The sequence below is a fragment of the Callospermophilus lateralis genome, chromosome 7, assembly GCF_048772815.1.
Source record: "Callospermophilus lateralis isolate mCalLat2 chromosome 7, mCalLat2.hap1, whole genome shotgun sequence".
Lineage (NCBI taxonomy): Eukaryota > Metazoa > Chordata > Mammalia > Rodentia > Sciuridae > Callospermophilus > Callospermophilus lateralis.
In genome coordinates, this window is record NC_135311.1 from 99,864,894 (window position 1) to 99,891,385 (window position 26,492).

Sequence of the window (26,492 nt, forward strand, 5' to 3'; positions counted from 1 at the left end):
GGCTCCCACTGGCAAATGCTAACTTCAGCTTTGGAGTCTGAGAGATCTGGGTTGAAGTGCCCATTCTTGAACCAATTTCAGATTTCTCTTCTGTGTGGTTCCAATCCAAATATTTCTTGAAATGAGAAGGGATATATATTATTCAAACTTGTTGCTTAGAAGATGTTAATTCTTCTTCCTTTGTCCATTGTCTGCTGAGCCTCCTGGAGGAATTGATGCTAACACATCCGTCTCCACGTGGCCCCGTGCTGCTCACCATTGTGCCCAGATTGGCCCTCAGTGTGAATGTCTTCCTTTCTCCTCCTTCCAGGTCTTTCCAAAGTCTACTAAAGCTCCCATTCAAATCTCATTTATTCCATGAAGCATCTTTGGATCAGAATGATCCCCACTTTCTGGACAGCTATCAATGTCCTTGGCACCCTCATGCTTACAGTCACCACAATTCTTTTTGTCTAGGTCCTCTGGGGACCACAGAGGGGTCAGTTCCCTCCTAGAAGATGGATATATTACCATGGTACATCTATCTGCCTGCCCTTTAACCCCACAAGGACTGTCGGTCCCACATCAGCTGCCTTTGACTTTGTCTTCCCTAAAGGAGGAACGTGCTTTTACAGACGAGGAAAGCGCTCTTTAAAGCAGTAAGGCCATGCACCCCGACTACAGAAGGAACGGAATTCGTCAATGAGTAGAGCTGGTTCCCAAGCCTGAGTTAGCCTGAAAAGACAGAGTTAGGTAAGTAGACAGAAGCAAGATGTGGACCAGGTTCAGAGGTCAACTTTATCTGTAGCTAAAGGGGTCTTCTGAAAGTTGTAAATTAGAGTTTGCATTTCAAAATATAATTCCTTTTAAAGCAACAATAAAATAATTACCCGTTGTCGGATTACTAGTCTGGCAAGAACATAGGAAAAATAATTTAGGCTTTGCAATTGAGACTTAGATTCAATATTTCCAAGGGGGTATTGAGAATCAAACTTTATTTGCCTGTATCTCTCATTAAATGACAGCTTCTCTGAGGTCAAGGACTTGTATCTTCTTCCCCATTTTCTCATCAGTGTAGCAGCACAGTACCTGCCATGGTGCAAATATTCAGAATAAATGACTGATGAATGGAAGAACAAAAGACTTGTGAATAAATGAAAGCCATGAGCCCTTTGGTAAGGGTTTCCAGTGGAAGAAATATTAGAAATTCAAATCCCAGTCACTGACACCCTCCGTGAGCCTGGGAAAGGGCCCAGATCTCACTGGGCCTCAGTTTCCCATTTATGGGGAGAAGGGGCTGTCCTCCCCGGCCTGTGTCAGCTTCAGCCTCCGTCACTGTGTGAGTATCGGTTTCCATAGCTGAAAGTGCCTGGGGGGAGCAGTGCTCCAAGCACCAACACTCAGCACCAAGCAGAGGGCTCCTTCTGCCATTTCCATTCGAGTACTTTTAATTTTTAATGCATAACTAATTGAGGAAGATTTAGCATATTTAATTGTTTTGATTAAAAAATGCTTCAACAGTGATCAACAAAAGTGGATGAAAGGAGCTCATGGGTAGAAGCCAGAGTGACTACTTAGGTGAGTGGTGGAGTGCTGCTGAGTTAGAGTGACAGCCTGGTGATTAGCGGGGGGCTGGCGCAGGCCTGTGGAGCGATTATGCTCATGCAGGATCTGCCCAGAGCCTGACATGTGCCCGGGGGGAAGAGAACTCCAGCCTGATTTGAGCTGCAAGACTTGACTGCAAAGGAGTGCCTTCTGAGGGAGGACCCTGAATTTGGTACCAGCCAGTAAGAGGAGATCTGTGACTTATAAGGAATCATAGAGCCTGAGAGCTAAAGCCCCCTCAGAGCTAAAGCCCACACTTCTCATTTATATTTGAGACACTGGAGGTTCAGAAAGGTTAATTATCTTGGCTAAGGCCACACAGCTGAAAACAGGACTGCTAAAATGCACATTCATATCAACCTTGTCCCAAAGCCCATAGTATTCTCACTCTCCCAGCCATTGCATCAAACTAAATAAATCTCCTGAGGGAAAAGTTTAGTGAACACCTACTGTGAACCTCCCTCCTGCAGCACATTACATGTTGGGCATCATAGATCTCTTGGAATAAAACTAATGTGAATAGGAAGTGAATCTGAATAAGTAAGATCCTGCCTTCAAAGCGAGGTGGTTTGGGGCGATGCACTAACTGAAGTTTAACTTGTATTCCCAAGAGTTGCTTGTTTCAGTACAGCAGGGTCAGAGAGGCACCTCTCAGCGGAAGCTATGGGAGACTCTGGAATCAGTTGTCTGCAGAGAGCCTGTATGAAATTCTGAGTGGTGGCAGAGGAGGTCAGACACGCTGCAATCCAGGAGCTGAAACTGGCATTGGAAGCAAGGACACAGAACCAAAGAGACAAAAGCAAAGATTCAGGGGGACGTAGAGGACAAAGCAGAGAAAGGTCAGGAGCTGTTGTGGAGAGCTTGTGGGTCCCCCATAGACTGACCTTATCTGTAGAACCAGGCAACACTCTACCCGTGCTCACTCCCATCCCAGCAGGCTGGGCTATAGATGTTAGCCTTGGAGTGGATCAAACTAGAGTTTGTTCTGTGCTTTACAAGGCAGTGAACTCTGGAGTTGATTGTTCCCAAACTTGCCACACACTGAGATCATATGGTATGTTGATTAAAAATACAGGTTCCTAGGCCCACCTCCATTAGTTCTGATGCTATATTTCTGGAAAATCAGAAATCTGTATTTTCAACTAGTATCTCAGATTATTTCTATTGCAGTGAATCTAGGACCATATTTTAAGTGTCATGGTCCACGGATAGCTTCTGGTGGCTTGCCCCAAGGTTCTGGGAGTTACCTAAGCTGTAAAAGCCTTTGTCAATGCTTTGGATGCAGAAAGAACAGCCAGGTTAATCACACTGGCTCAGAATAAGAATTAGGAATTCAGGCAAACCATCAGGATCCAAAAACCCCTCAAGTGACTAGGTGGCTACCCACAACATGCATAGCAAAATGTAACTTGATGGAGAAAGCTGTCATGTCCTCCCCTAGGGACAAAATACCAAGCGCAGAAGCACCAGGTGGGATGGGCGGAGCTTAGTGCAAGAACAGGAGAAAAGGCCTTGGAGTTTTAGATTACCCCCAGCTCAGCTGGGTGAGGAAATCAGGTGGAAACTATAAGCAGTGAAATAAAGGAGGGGGTAATCTCTCACTCCTCTCCACAAGTAAGAGCTGGGGTAAACTTCTGGAAGTCACACTTTTTAAAAGGAAGCAGGAAAACAGAGTTTCCTACAAGAAATACTATGCAGCCTTTAAAAAGAAGGAAATCTTGCAATGCATGGCTGAACCTTGGGGACACTGTTAAGTGAATTCAGCCAGCACAGAAAGACAGAGACTGCACGATTCTACTTATCTGAGGCATCTGAAGTGGTCAAACTCTAGAATTAAAGAGGACCAGACGATTGCCAGAGGCTGGGAGATGTCAAAACAAGATGAGTTGCTGATGGGTAGTTCTGCACGACGAGTGATCTCAAGAGATCTGTACAGCACTGTCCCCTAGAGTTAATGACGTTGTAGTAGATGCTTAAATTTTTGTAAAGAGGGTAGATGCCCTGTTATGTTTTCTTTGTTTGTTTTTTTTGTTTGATTGGTTTTTGGTGCTGGGGATTGGACCCACGGTCTTGTGCATGCGAGGCAAGCATTTTACCAACTGAGCCGTATCCCCAGCCCATGTTATGTTTTCGTAACACAGTAAAATAAAAATAATAAGGAAATAGAGGATAAACAGAGAAGGAGCAGCCTGAGGGTGGAGAACTTCAAAGCCACATTCCTTTGGGAATCTTTGAAGGGACTGGGAATGTGTACCCGAAGGAGTGAAGAAAGCTCTCTCTTTCAGAGACCAGTAAGACTGGATTAGACTCTCTGGAGTACTGTTGTGAGGAAAAGAAATTTAAAAGGCTTCAAGGGCAAAAACTGGCACCCAAAGGATGGAGGCTCCAGGAAACTGGTGTTAAGTTCAGTGTGAGAGAGAGCATCCTGACTGTGAGGGCCCAGGCAGAGAAGAGGTGTCTCAGGACGCAGTGACTCCCCATGACTTCAGGGGACCAAGCAAAGGGGACTTCCTGCCTGCCTACCTGTCAGTCAGGGGTACAGCCAAATGATTTGAAGTGTACAAAAGATCAGTAGTCGTTTAAGCTCTCCTCTAACCCTGAGATTCTGGAACTTTCAAACACAGGAGACAGCTTTAGGAACAATGGAGACAGCCTTGATAAGTACCTGATGGTTTTTACTGTACACAAGATGTCCTGGAAATATAGGGGACTAAGGAATGTCAAGGAGGCTGGAGTCCAAGTGCGGGAAATGCACATGTAAAGAGGCAATGATGATGCTTAGAAAAGGATCTGGATCCAGGGTGGCAGGGCCAGGGAAGTCTGCCTTGAGGGCCAGAGGCAGGATATGCTGGGGATACCCAGCACAGACAGGGATTAGCCAAACAAAGTTAGGATGTTGAGATCAGAGGGAGACCATGTGGAGGACCATGTCCCCAGCAGCAAGATTCTGCTCAGAAAAATCCATATGACCTAAACTCCAGAGTAGAAAAGAGGCAAGATCAAATGTCACGATCCCCAAGGAAATATAGAGAGCCCTGTGGTCCTTCCCACTCTATCCCAAAGAGCCCAAAAGGACAGGTCTCTGGGCACCATGTTTACAGCTTGCTTCCTCTTGGCCTTGGCTGTGGTACAGGTCTGAAAGCTGTCTTTATGCCTCCGTGGAACTGCTACATCGATATGGCTCTGAGGCAGAACCCCAGCTTGACTTCTAAGATGCCGGAACACAGAAAGCCTCTGTCATTCTCAGATTAGAAGCATCAGGTGGAAAACAGCAGGTGCAATGCATTATTTATCTCTTTGCAAGAAGCAAATACCATTCAGGTTGCTCTGATCTATGTGCAATGTTGCTTTGTTACGTTGGTTGCCCCCAAAGACAGCCTCAGAAGAGAAAAGAGCATTATATATTCTATTTCCTGCCATCACATTGGGAAGGCGACCGGGGAGTCTGTGGCTAGGCTGGTTGAGAAGTGCTGGCTAACTACCCCACCCTCTTAGGTTTCATTTATCCATTGAAACTCGTGTTTCTTCCCAACGACCGGAGAATGGTATAAGGACCTCTCAGCCTTTGCATGTACTATTATCTCTGGCTTGAAAGTCTCCTGGTCTCTGACTGAGTTTCTTCTATTTAGCTCCAGAGAGCCTTTTCTTACACCCCCAAGGGTCCCCATAACACCCCTCTCCTTCCTTCCAGCACTGTATTTAACACACCCTAATAATCTTCCACCTCTTGGCCTTTTATTCCTACTTAACTAGATATAAACCCCTAAGTCATCTCTTGGGTTCATATGGTTCATTGAAAAGCCTGTCCTGTCCCCAGCCCCTGGGAGTCCTGGGGATTGCTGCGTTCAACCTCTCTAGACAATACCTCTAAATTGGGGAGTCACAGACCTTTCTTTAATTGAAGATTTGAGCCACAGCTTTGTAATATCTTATGCTTGATGGAGAGTTGATATTTTCTAAAAACACTTCCATCTGCTTTATTTTATTTCAACAACCTTTTAAGCAAAGAGGACTAACATGTTACAGACTTAACAGAAAAGGCCGTGGCTGTAGTGGTTAAAGAATGTGCCCTCTGGAGACAGAATTCTACCATTAGCTGGTAATGTGACTGACTTATTTCACCTCATTTTCCCAGTCTTGAAAATGGGAATGATCAAGATTGCTATTCATGAATGCCTAAAAGTAATGTCTGGCACAACTAAGTGTGCAAGAAATTTTAGGTTTTACTGTTAGGTGACTTTCTCAAGAACCATGTCTTTGAAATAAAGTAGGCTATACCCAAACTCTAGGGCCATTCTATTTGACCATGCTAGTAGCACTCTGCAGGAAAACGTTCTTCATGTACCATGAGCGGCATGATAGTCCCAAAAGGAGGCTGGCCGAGGGCTTCATTCCCTGACTCACTCGTTACACAAGGAAGCTCAGAGGAAGGCAGCTGTGCCCCCAGTGGCAATGTCAGGGCTGCAGTCCCAGGCCTTTGTCTATCCAATGTGGGCTTGTCTTCAGAGGTCCGGCTCTTCTGGCTGGTTGGAGCCAGGCTCTTAAGAGGCAGCCCACTGAAGGCCAGGCTCTGGAACAGAAACTGCCTGAGCTGGAATTCCACCCCTGCCCAGTTACTGTCTGGGCAATTGTTTGATCTCTCTGTGCTTGTCTTCCTACCTGTAAGGTGGGGATTTTAATACTGTCTGTCTCCCAGCATTGTTGGGAGGCTAAAGTGCTCAAGGCGGTCTAGCAATAATGGTCAAGGGCTGTTACTGTTTCCGGAAGTGCTGCAGGCTATGCTGAAGCTCTCGGCTCCTGAGTCTAATCTGGAAGGTTAGAGAAAGAGGGAGGCAGGAGAGTCTGTGAGGACAAGTTTCCTTCATCAATGTGACTATAGTGTAAGCTGGTGAGTGAAGAGGAAGAAGGACACACCCCAATTTGCCAAGTTCCTATTAAGTGCCAGGTAGGAATTCTCCATGTTATTTAATATTCACATGCCATTCCATAATCGGAATTATTCTCATTTTAAAGAGGAGTTTAAATCCCGATAGTTTAAAATTAGAGAGTTAAAGTCACTTGCCAAAAATTATACAGTAAGTAAATAGGATCAAGTGGAATAGGACCAAGTTCCATGTCCAGAGCCCACGTTCTCTATGCTACATTATATTTCCTGTGGGACAGAGCACTAGGGATAGCTCTGGGAATAATTTTTGCATCCTCGCAGCTTTTCTCCTTTAAGTACAAATCCATTTTTCAGTGATATTAGAGGTGGAAATGCAAAATCAGAAGAATGGCACCGAGTGTCACTCAGTTCCCTGTGTATGCAGATGACTTAAGGGGAATGGGGACAGAGCCAAGACACCAGGAGTCTGTCAGTCAATCAATACCATCCATCACCGTGAAGCCTGGTTGTCATGGTAACTAGGGATAAAGCCCGGAGCTTGTTAGAATCCAGTGTGAGTCTGTTCGGGGTGACTGGTTGGATAGCAGACACAGCAAACAACCTGCTGGGCCATCCCAGACTGCTTGGCCATGAATACAGGACCCTTGGCAATCAGGTTTCTGCTGACCTGACTCCCTTCATTGTCCAGTTCATCCAGACCCTCTAGGATTCCATTCCTGACTCTGTCGAGTGTAAGGAGAGCTTCAGAGAACGTGCAGCTTATTTAGGATTGACCCACCCCAGCTAGAGAGGGTCTAGGTCTCTCCTGTGGGCCAGCCTATGCTTCTGGGTGGGACCATGAATACAGCATTAACAGGACACACCCTGGAAACAGGTGGTTGCAATACTGTGACACCTAGAGTAAAAGTCCCAAATACACTGAAGCATCTAAGACGGGCTACCAACCCAAAACTAGGGAGACAGAATGACTGCCTGGAAGAATCCTTGCCAAGCTAGGCTGAGACCTAGGGATGGAAGTGTTAGGCAGGCAAGGAAGGGAGGGGGAGATGGGGAGAATCCTAAAGAGAACATCAGAATGGTGTGCCCAGGGACCAGCGCGTAGCTCACACAGCATGGCCAGTAGTGAGCGAGCTGGCTGGATCTGTGAGCAGTGTCTCAGCACGTTCACGTGGGTGCTGGCCAATCTTTCCAGGACAGGGATCCTCCTGTTCTCAAGCTCATCTTTGTGTGGCTCCTGTAGCTGGCCATCCTCTCTGTGGCTTCTGAGAGGCCAACACTTGAGTCCATTTCCTTGCTAACATTGCTATCACTACCTGACATAACCCAGCCACAGGACTGCTCTCATTTACACCAGGGCCTGGGCAAGCCTTGGGGTGAACATGGGTACTCATTCCCTTGCAGTGCCCCCTACTGAGCAAGCCCCCCATTCACTGATCCCCAGGTCAGCACCTACTCCTGCTAATTCTGGAAGATAAGATTTGAATATCTTTGCAGCTTATAAAATGGGAAGGGCAGAAAAGGTGGACTGTGCTTTGTGCTTCTGTTACGGTGTGAACTGATCAATAAAAGCAAGTAGGTTAATATAGATAAGGTTAGATTAACATAGCAACTTGATCTTGTGGCCTTGCATAGGATAAAGGACGTGGCATTTATAGATATTAGTAAAATGACAGATAAAAATGTGTGTGGAGGCCATAAGATAACTGCAGTTTTAAGTAGGCATCTATAAGTTACTAGTACTGAGTGTGTAAAGCAAATGCTCTGGTAAAGACTCATTAGTCACTTGCAATAGTTTCCACCTTGCTGGGATTACGGGAATAGGTTCACCGTAGTCATTTGAGTAAAAAGATGTGACTATAGAAACTCCATCTTAGTTTCTTTGTTACTGTCCCTGTGAAGAGAGAACTGCATAAACCATTTTTGGAAATAGAAACTGATGCTGTTTTCTTATAAAAAAAAAAAAAATGCTTTCTGTATTTTGTACCCCACAGACTATACCCTTCTCAGGATGCAGTGGTGGTCATGGTGAGCTACATCCTAGGTTTGAATGCCCTTGGGGGTCTACATGCCTTTGAAGTAGATTCTCACCTTGCCGACCCCTGCCCAAATTCAGGATGTTACTGTCTAGCACCTGCTTGAACCCGGGACTGTGGTCAACTGAACTGCAAAGCTAATGCTATTTTTTAGCTTCTGTTTATCGCTTGCTTGCTGACTGGAAAACTCCAGTCCTGCCTAGAGCCCACAGGTCCCACTTATTAATGTTTTAATTTCTGTGATTGGCTAGCTTACATGACGATAAGCAAGTCACTGAGTTGTGGTTTTTGTGCTTATATTCTCCTTGGATAGACCAGGAATCTGCTGTCTTCCCACAGAGCTTGAGTCTCGGTGGTAGGTGACAGTTCCTGGCCAGGAGAATAAAGTTCTCTTATGATTTGAAATTCGGACTTAGAGTGCTTTCTGGAGCGCCCCCATAGCACTTCTACTGTACCTGTTTCTATTCAGGCTTTGTATGTTCTTAACTAACTGGACATTTCTCAAGGGCAGGGATCTGTGTTTCATCCCTGTGTTCTCAGAAATCATGATACTCAGCATTTACTCTCCTGGGTGTCTAGCTTCCTGACTAAAGATCTTGGGATTTGTCAGATTCCATAATTGTGTAAGCAAATTCCTTCTATAAACCCCTTTAATAATACACATTTATTCATTCATTCATTCATTTACATGAGGATAGATAGGGCTAGAAATAAACTTCTCATTCTGTTTCTCTTCAGAACACAAACTCATACACTTCCCAAGGCCTCTCTTATTGCCACTGGTGACTTTTCCTTTATTTAAGATGATTAAGTACACACCTGCAGTACAGCCCCTACAGCACACTGAGTGAACACAGTGTTTTCAGTATCTTCTTACCAACCCCAAAAATAAGAAATGCTTATTTTTTTTTTTTTTTTTGGTATCAGGAATTAAACCCTGAGGCACTTAACCACTGAGCCACATCCCCATCCTTTTTTATATTTATTTTAAGATGGGGTCTTGTTCAGTTGCTTAGAGCCTCACTAAGTCATTGGAGCTGGCTTTGAACTTGTGATGCTCCTGCCTCAGCCCCCCTGAGCCACTGGGATTACAGGCATGCACCACTGTGCCCAGCAAGAAATACATTTTACATCATGATCCAAAACCACACAGATTCATCAAAAAGAAATCTGCATACTTAGCTATACTTTGAGTCATGCCGTCTGACATGTTCCATCATATTGTATTATGTATTATGTTTTATCAAATATTATTAAATGTTGGCCGTGACCTAGTGAATTTCTTTGACCTACTGCTGGTCTATGGCCTGCAGTTTGAAAAACCCTAGGCTAAGACATCCCTGAGGCATTGCAGCATGTTGGTTAAGATAACCCGTGTCTGAGTTGACTCCTGATGCACTGGTGTATAGCTGTGTGACCTTGGTCAAGTTATTTATCATTGCTGAACCTAAGTTATTCCCTTATAAGTTGGAGATTATAGTATCCTTTACACAGGTGTCTCCTGATTAAGTGAGATAGTGCTTTCAAAATGCTAAACCATGTCTACCTGGTACATGCTCAATAACTATTGGTGGTCTTTCCACCCCTGCTAGAGTCTCAGCCTCTGCTCGCTAGCACCAGAATGAATGACAAAATGTAGGGCAAAGGAAGTAACACGTGGAGGATACATAAAACCTTAACCAGAAGACCTTGGTTCAATATTGAGTGTTTACATTGACCTGTTAAAAACTCTTTGAGGGGCTAAGGTTGTGGCTCAGTGGTAGAGTGTTGCCTAGTGTGTGTGTGGCACTGGGTTCAATTCTCAACACCACTTATAAATAAATAAGTAAGGTCCATCAACAACTACAAAAAAAAAAAAAATTAAAAAAGAAACTCTTTGGGTTTTTTTGTTTGGTTGGTTTTGTTTTGGGGTACCGGGAATTAAACTTAGGGGCACATGATCACTGAGCCACATCCCTAGCCCTATTTTGTATTTTATTTAGAGACAGGGTCTCACTGAGTTGCTTGGTGCCTCATTTTTGCTAGGGCTGGCTTTGAACTCGTGATCCTTCTGCCTCAGCCTCCCAAGCAGGTGGGATGACATGTGTGCGCCACCATGTCACTGTTATTGTTGTTTTATTATTTGTTTTTGTTTTAGTACTGGCATTGAACCTGGGAGCTCCACCATTGAGCTACCTCCTGAGGGACCCTTTTTTATTTTTTATTTAAGACCAGGTCTCACTAAGTTACTGAGGATGGCCTCAAACTTGCAATCCTTATGCCTCGGGCTCCCAGTAGCTAGGATTACGGGCATGCATGATAGCACCTGGATTCTTCAGCTCTTTGGTTCTCTGCCTTCTCTCTACAAAATTGGGGCAAATAACAATACCATTCTTCACAAAACTATTATGAAGTTCCATTTGAATGCCAGATGTGAATGTGTATTTGCTTTACAAATATTAGCAATTATTATATGTAAATACATTTTATTAAAACCAAATACTTCAGTTGATTCTAAGTACAGCGAATGAGAAAACGATTGTTAGTTCACCTGGGGTGGTAACCAATTTGACTGTCTGCAAAGCCAAGTATGCCTGACTATAATCAGATGATTATAACAAAGGGAAACCTGTTACCATCTCAGAACCCCCAATGAGAGGAACCATGTATTTATCATGTTGGTATCTGGACAGTACTCTCCATGGTAAGTGTGCTTAATATGTGTTTGTTGAATGAAAGGCTAAAGAAATGAATGATGAAGGAGGGGAGAGGGAGGGAAAGGAGATAGAGCTATAATTGACGTGCACTTCAGCGAGGTGCTGTTCACTTCTGTCCCTGCGGCTTTTTCTCTGTTGTGCGTTAGTGGTGGCCAGCTGGCCCAAGCACTCTGCCGGGCAGGGGATGATCAATGATGGTTGGATATCTACACTCTTGCTGGAAGGGTCTTCCAGGGTCACTGTTATCTGGAATCTATCAGGGTCAGGGATGATGGAGAGCAGGCACTGATTTGGGCAGCATTGTTAACACTTTGAAAGATAGTGATGAGAATTCAATGTGACCTTGATAAATGGGAGGTGTGGTCTCTCCAAAACTGGATGAAGCTCTGAAGACAGAAATGAATGATCTTGATCAAAACAATGGGCAGGTGGAGGAGGAGGCGTGATTGCTGAGCCAAAAGTATCGGCCACCGCGGGCAGGACATACTGTTAATGATATCCCTAACATTTGAACATATTTCAGGGCTGACCCATTTCAGAACCCGATGAGATAGATCTTCTCTTTATTTACAATTTACAGGTGGGAGAACAATTAATATTCCACAATTAACCCTTGGAAATTTGGGAATAATAGCATATATTAATAGGTGAAGATATCACTGACATGAATCGCATGTGGTTTGTCCCCTCCAAAACTCATATTAAAATTGAATTCCTGCTGGGCATGGTGGTGCATACCTGTAATCCCAGCGGCTTGGGAGACTGAAGCAGGAGGATTGTGAGTTCAAAGCCAGCCTTAGCAAAAGTGAGGTGCTAAGCAACTCAGTGAGACCCTGTCTGTAAATAAAATACAAAACAGGGCTGCAGATGTGGCTCAGTGGTTGAGTGCACCTGAGTTCAATTCCCGGTTCCCACCCCTCAAAAATTTAATTCCTAATATCACAGTGGGAGAGGTAGGAAGTTCTCTAAGAAGTGAACAGATCATTAAGAAGGATTCATGCCTTTCTCATAGGAATGAGTTCATTCTTGCTAGACTGGATGTTATAAAGTGCTTCATCAACTCTGAATTCACCCACTGCCTCTCTGCTTTTCTGCCAAGTTATGATGCAGCACGAGGCCCCCACCAGAAGCTAAGCAGATTCCATGCCATGTTCTTAGACTTACCAGCCTTCAGAAACTTGAGTCAAAATAAATCTGTTTTTTATAAGTTACCAAGCCTCAGGTATTCTGTTATAACAACAGAAAATGGACTAAGACAAATACCAACATATTACAGTAATAATAGATCACATTTTCAAACTTTTATTCTATGTCAGGCACTGGGCCATATGTTCACATAGATCGTTTCATTTCATATTCATGACAACTGTATGAAACATGTATTGTTGCATTTAGTAGAAGAGGTAACTGAGCCACACAGAAATGCTAACGAATTTGCCTGTGGGTCACATGGCTGATCAATGGTGGGGGCAGGACTTGAAACAGGCAATCTGATTTAGCAACTACTTCAGCAAGTGAAATTTATCGAGCTCGCTTTAGAGTGCAGGCAGTGCGCTGAATATTCTCTGTGGATAAGTCCACTTATTCCTCATGACTACTCTATGAAGTAAATGAAAACATGTCCAGCTCACAGGTGAGGAAGCTGAGATATAAAATATTAAATAATCTACCTGGTGTCACACAGTAAGTGACAGTACCCATGCTTTTAATCACTATGCTATATTAATATCCTACATTAAAGAGAAAATATCTATTAAATTCTTAGCATGTAACATGCAATTATTCTCAAACCCTGGTTATCATCCTTATTTGGTCTTTAGGAAGCTGAAATTCATAGAGATTAAGAATATTAATCAGTGACTAAATGGTAAAACCAGAAGTGTCTGGCTCTACAGTTTAGGTCAATTTAGACCACATCACTCATGATTCTGAAGGCTGGTAAGTTTAGTTTCTTAATTCCACAAACTGTGGTCAGTTGCCTTTGATATCTACTGAGTCCATCAAAAATTGTAATCCATCATAGTAACTACGGTTTGGACCATGTTTTACTTAGCAGTGCTTTTTGTAACCATTGTCTTGGTTAATTCTCATGATAACCTTTTGCAGTAGTTACAATTGTCCCTACATTAGTGATGGGAAAACTGACTCAGAGATGTGAGGTATCAGCTTCAAAAATGGCAGAACTTGGATGAAAAACGTACCTCTGAGAAAAGAATCCCTTCCACTCCCATACTGCCTGCTGCCTACAATGGGACCCCAGCACACTACTGTTTCCTTCATTTCCTTCACAGCAGAGCATGCACACAAGCCATTTTCTGTAAGGTCTTTGCAAAACCCTTGCATATGGCCATAAATCATAGAATCACAGCCTTTGGAGTCTTGAAGTCTCTCAGCTGAATTTTCCATTCCGTGCAGGGTTTTCATTACAGCAGACCTGGGAGAGGAATCCTGTCGGATTTCCTTAAATTAATCAATAGGAAGCATTCTAATTTGTGTTGCATTTTGGTGAGACTAAGAGCACTGGAGCTGAAACAAATGTGCCAAGCCCTATCTACATGAGCAAAAAAGAAAAAAAAAAAAAAGGTCCAAGATAGACCACTTAGTCTTGAAGACGTGAATAGAAGATCCATCTCACCATTGATGCTTTCCTCATTTTACATGCCCCTTGGCGAGAGGGAAGCTATACAGAAAACAGGGCAGTGTTGTCCAGTGGTAGAAGAGAGAATGGAGAGGAGAGGAAGGGACAGGTGGTGGACACTGAAAGGGTGACTAATGAGATAGGTGGGAAGAGGGAGGGAGGAGGCTGACGTTATTCCCACGCTGTGAGATCTAAGGCCAGCTGGGATGAGAGGGGAAAAGACGACTTTAGCTTAGAGTACCTTGAGTATTTTCCATCGACTAGTGATATGACCTTTCGCCTGTAAAAATGAAGACCCGTCTCCTCTCTCCCAGGAGCATTGAAAATATTAAGATGGAAGACTAGAGTAAAGGCATTTAGTGTAGAGCCTGGCACATAAATATTTTTGCACTTATCTACCAGAAAGTCGGTGATGCCTCTGGTAGAGAACATATTCAGAAGAGGAACGTGCAGGGTTTGGGGTGAGAAGGCTGTGCTGTGACTGCCTAGGGGTGCCACAGTCCTCTCTTCATTCAAGAATCCCCATATGTCACCAGGCGTGGTGGTGCACACCTGTAATCCCAGCGGTTCAGGAGACTGAGGCAGGAGAATCGTGAGTTCAAAGCCAGCCTCAGCAATAATGAGGCACTAAGCAACTCAGTAAGACCCTGTCTCTGAATAAAATACAAAATAGGGCTGGGGATTGGCTCAGTGGTTGAGTGCCTCTGAGTTTCAATCCCCAGTACAAAAAAAAAAAAAAGAATCCCCATATTTCCAGTTCCTGCAGGCATCTCTACCAGAGGATGGTGTACCCAGACAAGACAGCAAGCCTTCTTACCACAGTGTGTATGTGTGCATGTGTGTGTACCTCGCGTGTGTGGTAGAAATATTATTTCCAGAAAAGAGCAATTTGTATTTCCCAGCCCATACCCAGCCCATGTGCAAATTCTCTCAATTCTGCTTTCAAATGTGTCCCAGCTCTGTTATGTTCTCCCATCTTCATTCTGAATCTCTCACCTGGACATCAGTAAGAACCTTCTCAGTATTCTTCCTGTGTCTACTGCAACCTCCTCTAGTCTGTGTTCTGCCCAGCAGTGGAATGACTAGCTGACACATGGATTAGCCCATAGCACTGCCCTGGGGTCTCCCACATCACGGCAGATATGCTCCATTCTTCTTACCTTGGCCAGCAAGACCCACTCTAGGTTTCTTCCACCCTCAATTCCTGCTGTTCTTCCCTTAGCCACACATGGCCTCTTTCATTCTCCATCATCCCACACTCCTTCCTCTTTCACAGGCTGTCTACTCTGCCCAGACACCTTCCCCTTGTCTTTGGTGTCTCCTCTTCATCCTTGGACTCCCACCTCGACTTGGATTTCACTTCTTCAAAGACACTTTGTCAGACCATTCCAAGCTGAATATCTCTTCCCACCAGGGCAGTTATATCTGTTTCTACAACCTGTACATTTTATACATGGCTGTTATCCTAATTTGCAAGTATATATTGATGGATGGGTTCACTCAACACGAGTTATGAAGCCCCACTATGTGCCAGTCACCTTGCTAGAAAATGAATTTTCATCAAAGCACAAAAAAGATGAAATCTCTGCTCTCATGAGATGCACATTTTCACATTAAGGAGATTGGCAATAAACAAATAAGTAACTGAGAAAAGTAGTGAGTGTATAAATAGTGGTATGATGAGAATTAAGATAGGGCCACGGAATAGTGTGTCATGGTCACGCGGTAAAGAAAGGCCTCTCTGAATAGTTGGCACCAAGCTGAGATCTGCATAAGAATACTGCTCAGCACACCTTGGTGGAAAGGACAACTTCAAGAAAGGTGCAGCCCTCAGAAAGACTGAGGTGAAAACAAGCTTGGGGTGTTGGCAGTGCTACAGATGCAATGGCAATGACCAAAAAAGCAAGAAAATAAGTAAAAGAAAAGCTCATGATATTCCTGCAGTATCCGGATGAGAGAGATGGTCCAAAGAAGGTCTAATAGGAGGGAAGGACAGATGTCCATGTACACTTTAGAATTAAAGTTGACAGATCTCAATGATGAGAGGCAGGAAGGAAAATTAGTTTCTTCCACTGGAGGATGAGCTTAAAAAAAAAAAAAAAAAACAGGGACCATAGTGATCTTGTTCACCTGGCACCGAATGTGGTTGAATGAGTGAATGTACGTGTGAACCTTCCATAGGAGAAGGGGCAGAGGAAGAAGGTAAGGGCAGGTTTCATAGAGGTGAGGATGCCCATAGGAAGTTCAGAAAGGTGATCTGAAGTTTGTCAGGTAAGCAAGACAGGGAAGAGCATCAGAGGATGAGGGAACGGCATTGCAAAGGAGGCAGGAAGCCTACAAAATAAACAGAACAGTGTCACTGAAGTCCTTCATCTGCCCAAGGTGAACTGTCAGCTCTGCAACTGGGCCAGATTCCAGAAAAGCCAGAAGGGAGAATGCACGGCTGTCTTTGTCACACCCTGATACCAAGACACATCATGAAAGCTCGAAAGATCATGAAGGAGGAAACAAAAAACAACAAAAAACACTCAAATCCAGAAGTTCAAGCCCCAGACCATACAGATCCCTGCAGAAAGTAGAAAGAAAGCTGTCATTTGCAGCCCATGAGAAAGTTCTGGGACCTCATTGAAGTCTAACATCACGTCCCCAAAATCCACGACTCCCCTTGATTTGTTGGATGAATGGCCCCATGCCGTCTTTTGGGGGAGAGCCTTTGATCTAAGGAACGTATTAGGAAAAAAAAAAAAAAAAACAGTCTTGTGCATCCTTTGGGACAAACCCAGAGAGGATCTGAGACAAACTTAAGGACAAAAGATTCCCCCAGAGCAGAGCAGTGTGCTTCATTTCAATCGTTCCATACCAAGCTCAGCCATTTGAGGACATGAATGTACCACCCAGGATGTATCTTAGATCAAGCACTTAATAGAACATAAATTAAAGTCAGGTAGATCAAAGATAGAGAAAGAGAAAAAAAATGGTCACAGAGAGGAAAGGCAGAGGAAAAAAGGGGGGATACATGGGAGACAGATGACTGAAAAGAAAGGAAATGAGAAAGAGGGGATGAGAGAGAGAGACCGAGAAAACTAACCACACATCAAATCCAGAGAAAGGGTGTAGGCCGCGCAATTTGTCAAAGAGAGAGAAGGTAGATGTTTTTGTTCTTTGTAGGTTAATATGTAAATGACATTCTGATTTATTAGAGATCTCCAGCAGATGAGGTGATGATTAGCACATTTCCATATTTATAGAAAAGCAACACTAACTTTCCAGATTTATAGAAAATCAGCTCTTCACAAATAGCAAATTGTGCTATTATCGACATATGGTTTTCTATAAACAGAGTTGAGGTAATTATCCCTGGGACAATTTGTCGGTGGGCTCCTTTTGAATATTAACCACATTGGAAGCCCATCTCTGCCCCCACAGATTTTAAAGAAGGAGGGGCCACTCCATACCCAAGGCAATTAATTAGTAATCCCACCCTAAAGAGAGGAGCCCAAACCACCATGGGTAATTAAATCAGCTTCCCTGAGGAGCCTCCCCACTTGTATGGCTAAAACTCGGGTAACAGCTACCTCCAAGCGTTGTAAAAGTAAAAAGAGAATATATATAGTTGTACTTGGAACCTAGGCAGTGCTCACCAAACATTAATTCTTTCTCATCCCTCGCATTTTTTAATGATTCTAAAAGGACTCACTTGAATACAGTTTTTCTCTTTTTTACAGTGATCCATAGTAAGCTGTTTATTTTGTATTATTATACAATGCATGCATACTTATCTCTATTTAACTAGAAAAAGTTTCCTGAAGCAATAATTTAACTTCAGCGCCTATAATCCACTGTGTTATTTTATATTCTATCTTTTGTTATTCAAAATTTTGCATGTGATCCATACATTGATTTTGAGACCTCCTATTGGATTGCAACCTGCAGTTTGAATACTGAGGGTAGAAACAACCTTTTTGTCCCTAGAACAAACACTGGAATATTGGATGTTCAACAGAGTATCTTGAATTACCTTTTTTTTTTTTGGTGGTGCTGGGAATTGAACCCAGGGCCTTGTGCGTATGAGTTGAATTACTTTTTGAAAGAGAGATAGGTAGATGGATGAATTAGTGAATAACCCAGCCAGGAATTCCTGTCTTGTTTTGCACACTTACTGTATTTGTAGCCCTGTATTGAGCACTAGAGAGAGAGAAAAGCACCAGACATAAGGCTTGCTTTCACAGATCTTGCTATTTAGATGAGGAAGAAAAAAAATCACATCTGGAAAAATGTTTTTTAAAGTATAAACTGTATGAAATTTATATGAATGTTTTTTTTTTTTTTTTTTTAAAAAAAGGAGTGACTAGCCTGGGCTGGTACAGTCAAGGAAATGTCTTGAAACTATGGCAGTTTGAACTTGGCTTTGCAATTCCGATAGACCTCTTAACCTTCATTCCTTCATTGAGTTGGTTAGTGGTTCTCAAGCTGTAATGAGCATCAGAATCATCTGGAAATCTAGTGAAAATAAATTCCTGAACTCACTTCAAGAGTTTCTGGTTTGATTTAGTTAGGTTTGGAATGGGGGCTGAGAAACCACCTAACTAGCAAATTCCCAGGTGATGCTATGTGGCTAGCTGGAGACCCACACTGGAGGAGCAATGTTCTAGTAGGTTGAGTGAGATGGTGAAGGTTGTTGATGTCACACTAGGTGCTCAGACATTATTCTTGCCATTCAGGATATTAGGCAAGATATAAATCTATGAGTAGAAAGATCTGTCTGGCAGGATTGTTGAAAATGAACCAAGGAGCCTGCCCCAAGGGACCACTCAGGAACTTATGCCGTAAGTAAGAGATGAGAGCCCAGTCTACCACTGAAGGAGTGGAGACAGAGAAGACAGATTGATGAGAAAGAGCTGGAGGTCTGTAGAGATCCACAGGGGATCTGAGTGACTGGTTTTACAAATCCATATATGAAGGGAGTTTTCACAGTGTAAATTTAAAAATCTCCAATTTTTTTTTAAAGAGGTAACTTGGAGGTAAAAGGAAGCACATTATATAGGAGGTCTAGATGAATGAGTTCAAATCCTGTTTAGTCATTCTACCTTTCTGGATCTCACTTCCCTGGAAATAACAAGACTTATGTTACCTGATAGATTTATCAAGAACACTAAATGAGATCATCCAGGCATAAGCACTGGCCACGGTATGTACGCAGTTTCTGCTTTACTTACCAAGCAATTCCATTTTTTCTTTGTTGAGCACCAGGATATATTCATAAGTGCCACCCATGGATCCAGACGTGATGTAGTGGGTGCCATAGTCGTTGATGAACTTGGCATACATGCCATAATTGTACTGCTCTGGAAGCTCCATTAACGACTGCAGCATTCCTTCATCCAGCATGATATTCTGTCTCCTCATCTTAAAATGGGCAGTCTGCACCTTCGTGAAGATTCTCATGAAGCTGTATTTCTGCCAGCAGCCACCATTCAAGAGGCAAACAAACAGAGAGCATTTACCATGAGATAATGCAAAAGGCTAGTATTTAGTAACCAAGGAAAATATGTGAACATAAATACATATAATTACTATTAGATTTTACAAGCATGTATTGGACAGCAGGGTGTGCCAGACTTTTTCTTCCAAGTCCTCATCTCTTATTCCTCTGCCCCTGCCCAGGTCAAGTTCTCATCAGCTCCCACCTGGGTTAGTCCCTACACAGCCTCTCCACTGTGCCGCCCCTCTCCATCTTGACTTCAGTCCATTGTCACATCTATACCTCCCCCAGTTCTAAGCAAAGCACTACACTGTGGGGTCTCATATGAAAATTCCACGTATCCATTGACAATTGTGCTTAGAATGGTTTTGCTAATGTGGTGAAATATCCTTTAATGTATCCAACAAATACCTATTGTGCCTATAGTTGAATGCATTACCTTCCATGCAGAGGGTGTAATCTGAATGAGGTCAACCCCTGCCATCAGGGAGCGTACAGTCTAATGTAATCTTGTTCTACTAAGTAATAAAGAAAAGCAGAATACAACAGACCCTAGTATGGCAATATATAAATCAATGGAAGTGTAACTGATGTGATTCTGCAATTTGTATACGGGGTAGAAATGGGAGTTCATAACCCACTTGAATCAAAGTGTGAAATATGATATATCAAGAACTATGTAATGTTTTGAACAACTAACAATAAAAAAAAATAAAAAAAAAAAGAATGAAGTGCAATCCATCTTAAACAAAAAAAAAAAAAAAAGAAAAGCAGGAGCCTCGTATAATTAATAAGAAATAGCACCAGAAGGATGTGGGTTGGTTTTCAAGGAAAAAGATCATGTATGGACATCACTTCCAGGTACTACAAACCTTGATTCAGAGCAACAGTGAACATTTGAAAAGGCTACTAGCTTTTAGAAAGTCCATATTAACACACTATATAGCCAGACCTCAGAGTACCCTTTACCCTTTGGATCAATAGCTAATTTATGCAAGGCTCCATATCTCAGTTTATGTTTGTTGAGTAAGTTAATTGTTACAAGTGTATTTTCATCATCCAAGATAAGTTTTTGAATCCCAACTAGATCCACAGTCCTGGTATCAGTGCTATTGAGGCTTATTGTGAACTTCTAATCAATTCAATAAATAGTTCCCTGGCTCCTGATTCTCTCTCCATCCTCATCTCTCCCTACATCCCTTCCCATCCTGTGCTTCAGCTAGATGAAGCACTTTGAATCGCAAGTTCTCGTGAGGCTTTCTCTACCTCTGAGCCTTTGCGTATGCTGATTCCCTGGCCTAAAACATGGATCTGATGTGGCTATTAAGTGTCCCCAAAGATCCATGTGTTAAGGATTGGTCCTAGGGTGGCAGTTTTGGGGAGTTATGCAACCTGTAGGAGGTGGAATCTAGTGAGAAGTCCTTAGTTCATTGAGGGATGTGACCTTGAAGGGGATCATGGGACTCTAACCCCTTCCTCTTTCCCTTTTCACTTCCTAGTTCATGATGTGAGCAGTTTGCTTCACTATGTGCCAACCACCATTACTATCCAGCACCCCCACCAGAGTCTCAAAGCTCTGAGTCCACCCCATCTTGGACCAGGACCTCCAGAATGTGAGCTAAATAAACCTTTCCTTTTATAAATTAATTATATCTCAGTTATTTCATTGAAAGCTGACTAATCTGAATGTCCTTCTTCAACTTGTACCTCCCTTTGGACAACTTGTACTAGTCTTTGAATTTCAGCTTAGTTGGATGTCCTTTCCTAAAGGCTTGACCCCTCCAGATAATATAGGTCCTTAGTGGTGAATGTTTGATGGATAAGTGAAAGATTTATTGAGCATGCCAGCTCTCTTATCTATTTGGATAAAGTGATTTTCCAAGTCAAATTTAGAAGTTCTTGCTGTTTCTCTTTATCACATTACCATTCTATGCATTTCCCTGCGTGCTTCAGGTAACCATGAAAAAGGATGGGGGTGAAGTGATAAGAGCTCTAGTCCTATCGTTCAATTTTATTCCCTTTGTGATGATTCTGTGTGCAAAAGCGTAATAAGAAAAACAAACATGATTACCACTGATCAGACATTTCCAATTACACAAGCAAATTAAGGTTCAATTACTACTGTACTTTTTAATGCAATTAAGGTAATACGTGTTCAGTGTAGATTATGGAATACTGTGAGACACAGGCATTATGCTTTAATACCTTCTCATTATACTTGCTTAACTTATTCAAGACTGAAGAGTCTTCTGAGTCGGATAAACCCACACCCACTGTTATAGGGGTGTCCGGCACACCGATGCCAAAGCTGAATCCATTTGACGTAGACCTGTCATTTTTCACTTTAGAAAAAAGGTCATTGGCATCATCGTACAACTCTGAGGCGATCCCAGTATCTGCCAGGGCCTGAAAGAAAAAAAATTAGCTTTTTGCACACAAAGCGATCTTAGCTATCTTTCAATTCATACTTAATATTTCATTCTTTGCTTTGTCAAATATTGAAAGTTTCAGATTATTGTAAATAACTCTTTAAAAGGCTAACCCAGGCATCATGGATACTCACTAAAATATGGAAAACACAACCATGTTAGTGTTTAGTGAAATATTTATTTAGATACTGTGCGTATGCACATACATATACACACACACACACATACACAAGACGGTTCTGATAAAATGCTATTGTGTTTTAAGCATGGCTTTCATTGTGGATGGCGCATCCCTCCTGGAGGAGGGCTCTGCAATGGTGAAACAGAAAGCCATCTTGGGCATGGTCCTTGGAGGAGAGTGGCAAAGAAAGCCATGCTGATTATAATATTTGTAGGTAGTGGTGAACTATAGTGCTGCCCCCAATTTTGTTATAAGCACACGATCAGGTTGCACTGCTCTGATGACTTGAACTGAGGCAAGGTCTCACACCTTGCTTCAGCCATAGAAGCCTTCAGAGTATAGTTTGTTCTGCAAAACTGAGAGCATTTGTTGAAGTGGAGCCTCCATGGGTGAGAATGCCTGGGTATCTACCATGCTCAGAGTCTCCTCTCCACCTGAGGATGGACAGAAAGTATCACCAAGGCATTATAGTTTCCAGCCACTGGGACTTGAGAATCCTTTGTGACTACAGCAAGGCCTTGTCCATCTTGCCTAACCCACAGATCCTAGGTCTTCCTCCAGATTGGAAACTGGCATTGTCTATGTCTTCCATCTTAGTTCAACCATAGGCCTGGTAAAGGGTAAAGATGGGCATGGGCTTGGGGAAGCAGAAGTCTTCAAAACAGACCCCCACAAACCTGGTAAGAACTCTGTCAATACTTTTCTCTTGAGAAACTTGGGGTTGGGGAGGATGTGCCTAGATAATTGCTCAGAACCCTGATATCCTGCCATCTGTCTCTATGGATATAATGAATGTGAGTACATACATATGATGTGTATATATCCATCTTCTCAATGATGAGTAGCCCTTGTTAGAGCTTCCATAGACAGACCTGGTCTCTGCCACCTACTACAGCACAGCTGTGTGCAGGACACTTCATTCCTTCACATCTTTCTCTTTATACCTAAAATGGAACTATGATAATATCTATCCCACTATGTTATTTATGTGAAAATAGGGGATTTGACACTTGTAAGCATTCAGCAAGTTTTGTTGTATGGGCTTCTCACCCAAAGATAAGGGGTAAGAAAGTGAATGACCATGAGCAGGCTCCAGAGCTGGTCATGAGTTTTGTTGTATTCTGAGAGACCAAGAGACCATAGGATTTTAGAGTTGGATAGTCTTAGGGATCACTGACATGTTGCAAACACTTTTGAACAGAAGAGCTCTTTTTTCAAACAAAATCACATACAAAAAAAAAAAAAAACATGAAAATAATTAATGTAAGTTACTCTTGGCAAAGCAGAAGTATAAGGCTCAGGACCCTGTCCATCTATGTCCACCATCTGCTTTACAGATGAGGAAAGTGGGCCCAGGGAGGAGTAATGGGTTTATTGCTCAAGGTCTTAGGGACCTATACTCAAACACAGCCATTAACTTGGAACTAGATCTTCTGACTGGCAGCCCAGAGAAGAGGGCCTACATCTCGCTTGTCAACTTTGAAGTTGAGCCAAGACTGGATGGATGGGTGGCCACATTTATGGCCTCTCCTGGGCCCTGTCCTTGCCTCTCAGCACCCTCCATACTGAGCATGTGTTCGAGGTAATCTTCAGCCACCAACAAACTCTACGGAAAACAAAAGCTTCCAGACCAAGACAATTCCACCAACAAGCTCTTTATCCCTGCCCTACCCTACAGGGTCTCTGTTCAGACTTACTTCAAAGTGGTACTTCAGGAAGTTGTACGGTTTCCGAAAGTACTTCTCATCATCTCCATAATAGAGACGCTCACAGGTGGGGTCATACTGCAGCTTTCTCCATTCCCCATTGTATACCAGCTCACACTGGCCACCATAATACCTGGCGTCATACACACTCTGAGCTTCTTTCTGAGTCAGGATATTGTACCTGCATTGAAAAGACAACTTCTGGGAAAAGAATTTTGGAAGGCAAAGCTAATAAAACATATCACCCTCTGGAACCTGTTGCAGCTATAAATTGAGTACCTTGTTTCTCAACTGTGTTCTGTGGAGATCTAGGGTTCCTCCAAGTACTTTAAGGGTATACAGGAAGGCTAGGTATCACTGGGAGGCTGAGTGGGCTGGGCCTGGGCCTGGGCTCCCAGGTTCCCTTTAACCAAAGCATCCAGACAACTCTGTTCAGCATCTGAACCAGCTCCTTTATAAAGGAGGCACCCCTAAATTGTAAGTTAGAAATGCACACAGTTATTAAGAATACATAGTACATCTAGCTGTGTGACCACAGGCAAATCATTTAATCCCTCTGTTCCTTAGATTAATCATTTGTAAAAAGCAATTAGTAATATCCTTACAGAGTTAAATATGAGTTAAAACATGCAAGGCACTCATAGGCGTGCTTAGCATATATTAAGTGCTGAATAAGTATTGCTATTTTTATTATAAGCATTATTCAAAAACAGGCCCTGCTGCTGAAAAAAAAAATTGGTTTGGAATATTGGATGTAATGCATAGTGCTAAGGCTGAGACTCTAGTCCTTAGGTAATTGTCTCTGAAGCAGCATGTGATATCCGATGGTGCACAGTGTGAAAGCCAGGGAGTCTCCTGTGTAATTCCCAGCTCTGCCACTTCTTGCGATTGTGACTTTGTTAACACAAAAAAATTCTTTTTGAATTGGGTAAGAGTTCTAAGACCAGACAATCAATGCCCCTCAGGTTACAGACAATAACATTTTTACTGTCTTCATCTCCCAAACTCCTATTTAGCCTTGAAGATCCAACCCCAATGTCACCTCCTCTAAATGACCTTTTTGCAAGCTCTGGACACAGTTAACTCCTCTCTGTTCCGATGGCATTAATTACCTCTGCATTCATCATGATTGCTTATGCCATCTTCAATAAGGAACAAAGGCAGAAGGGAGCGAGGGATAAACTGTGAATAAAACCTACCTCAAAGAATAAGTGAATAATTACAGAGCACCTGACATATGGTAGAAATTCAATGTATGTTAACTTCCTTTTTCTCTTCCTTTCCCTATCTCTTTCTTCTATTAGTGGAAGTGATGTAATAATGGCTATGATGAATTGAATACCTACTAAACTAGACATTTAGCATACATTAACTTTCAACCTCATGACAATTTTGCAAATGCAAAAATTGAAGCTCAAAGAAATTAAGAAACTTGCCTATAGTCACAGCTGGATTTTTTTTTCCTAAGATGTTTTTGACTGTAAATCTGAGTTCCTTACCTTTATTCCACCTTGCAATTTCTATCTCACTACTGATTGAACATATTTCTGCCTGTAGCTTATAAATATAGCCTCTGAACAAACCAAACAAAAATTCACAGCAACAGTGACCCCTAGGATTATACTGTAATGGCTAAGCATTAGGAAAACCCACATATCTTTGGAAAAGCTGGTTGCAAAAGCCCCAGTGAAAATGAAAAGGCATAGTCAGAGAAATTCTACCCTTCAGAAACCTACCCTGCAGAAATAATCACACATGTACAGAAGCATGTGTATAAGGATATTCACTGAGGCATTGTTTATGAGAGGATAAGTGGAAAAGAATCTCTTTCAATAGTAAGTATTCAAAAAAATTGGTAGTTCTAGAAGGAGAGGTAGCAAGTATATTTATAAAGGGCCAGACAGTAAATATGTTAGACTTTGCAGGACATAGGTGTGTGTTGCAGCTGCCTTACTCTGCCATGGCAGAGTGAAAGCTGTGTTCTAATAAAACTTTATTTATAAAACAGCAGACTGAATTTTTCTCTTCAGGCCATAGTTTGATGACTCCTGTTTTAAAGCACTATGTTGCTTAGCAAAGAGAGAGAGAAAATAATGGGTGAGGGACCTTCAAACTGTATTATTAGATGAAACACAGCAAGTTATAACAATATGTAAAGTGTGATCACATTTATGTAAAGTTTACCTACATCTTTAATGAACAACACATATAGATCTATAGATCTGTTTTCCAAACAGTGTATGGTGCCAATGCATTTTTTTTTAAATCTATTCTGGAAGAACCTGCACCAAACTAAATAGAGTTCAGCACTAGGCTGGGAAGGGACAGGGGGTGATTGGGTGAGGTGCAGGTGTGAGGGGGAGGGTGCATAAAGACTCTAGGTTTTTACTTCAAGCTTATTTAAACAGTAAATTAAAAATCTGAAACTAGGAATGCTTAAATTCCAGGAAAGTCGCTGAGATCTTGAGATGCGCAGAAGAATTTAGGAAAGGTGTTTGAAATGTTCCTACCTGTTATCACAGGAGAAAAGAGTCATAGTCAGTGATCTTTTTGCCAATAAGGAGGGAATGAGGCTGGCTTGGTGGGACGTGCCTGTAATTCCAGCTACTCAAGAGGCTGAGGCAAAAGGATCGCAAGTTCAAGACCAGCCTCAGCAATTTAGCGAGACCCTAAGCAACTTAGTGAGACTGAGAGAAAAACTGGAGATGTAGCTCACTGGTAGACCAAGCCTGGATTCAATCTCCACTACCAAAAAAAAGGACTGGAGGACATTTTTCAGTACAGTGCCTTGATATTTCATGTTCAACTCTGTTCAGAGCCTTTAAAGAAATAATTAAGTTAAAATGAAGTCAGTGTAG

General features: G+C 42.5%; 1 protein-coding gene across 1 annotated transcript in view; it reads right to left on the bottom strand.

The window, feature by feature from the left end:
• C8a (complement C8 alpha chain) overlaps positions 1-26,492 on the bottom strand; it is a 44,543-nt gene that overhangs the window by 9,371 nt on the left and 8,680 nt on the right. The window contains exons 5-7 of the mRNA XM_076862584.2: positions 23,626-23,815; positions 21,524-21,724; positions 19,053-19,293 (exon numbers count right to left, since the gene is read on the bottom strand). Of these exons, the coding sequence (XP_076718699.2) occupies positions 19,053-19,293; positions 21,524-21,724; positions 23,626-23,815 (632 nt within the window). The remainder of the gene's footprint in view (positions 1-19,052; positions 19,294-21,523; positions 21,725-23,625; positions 23,816-26,492) is intronic.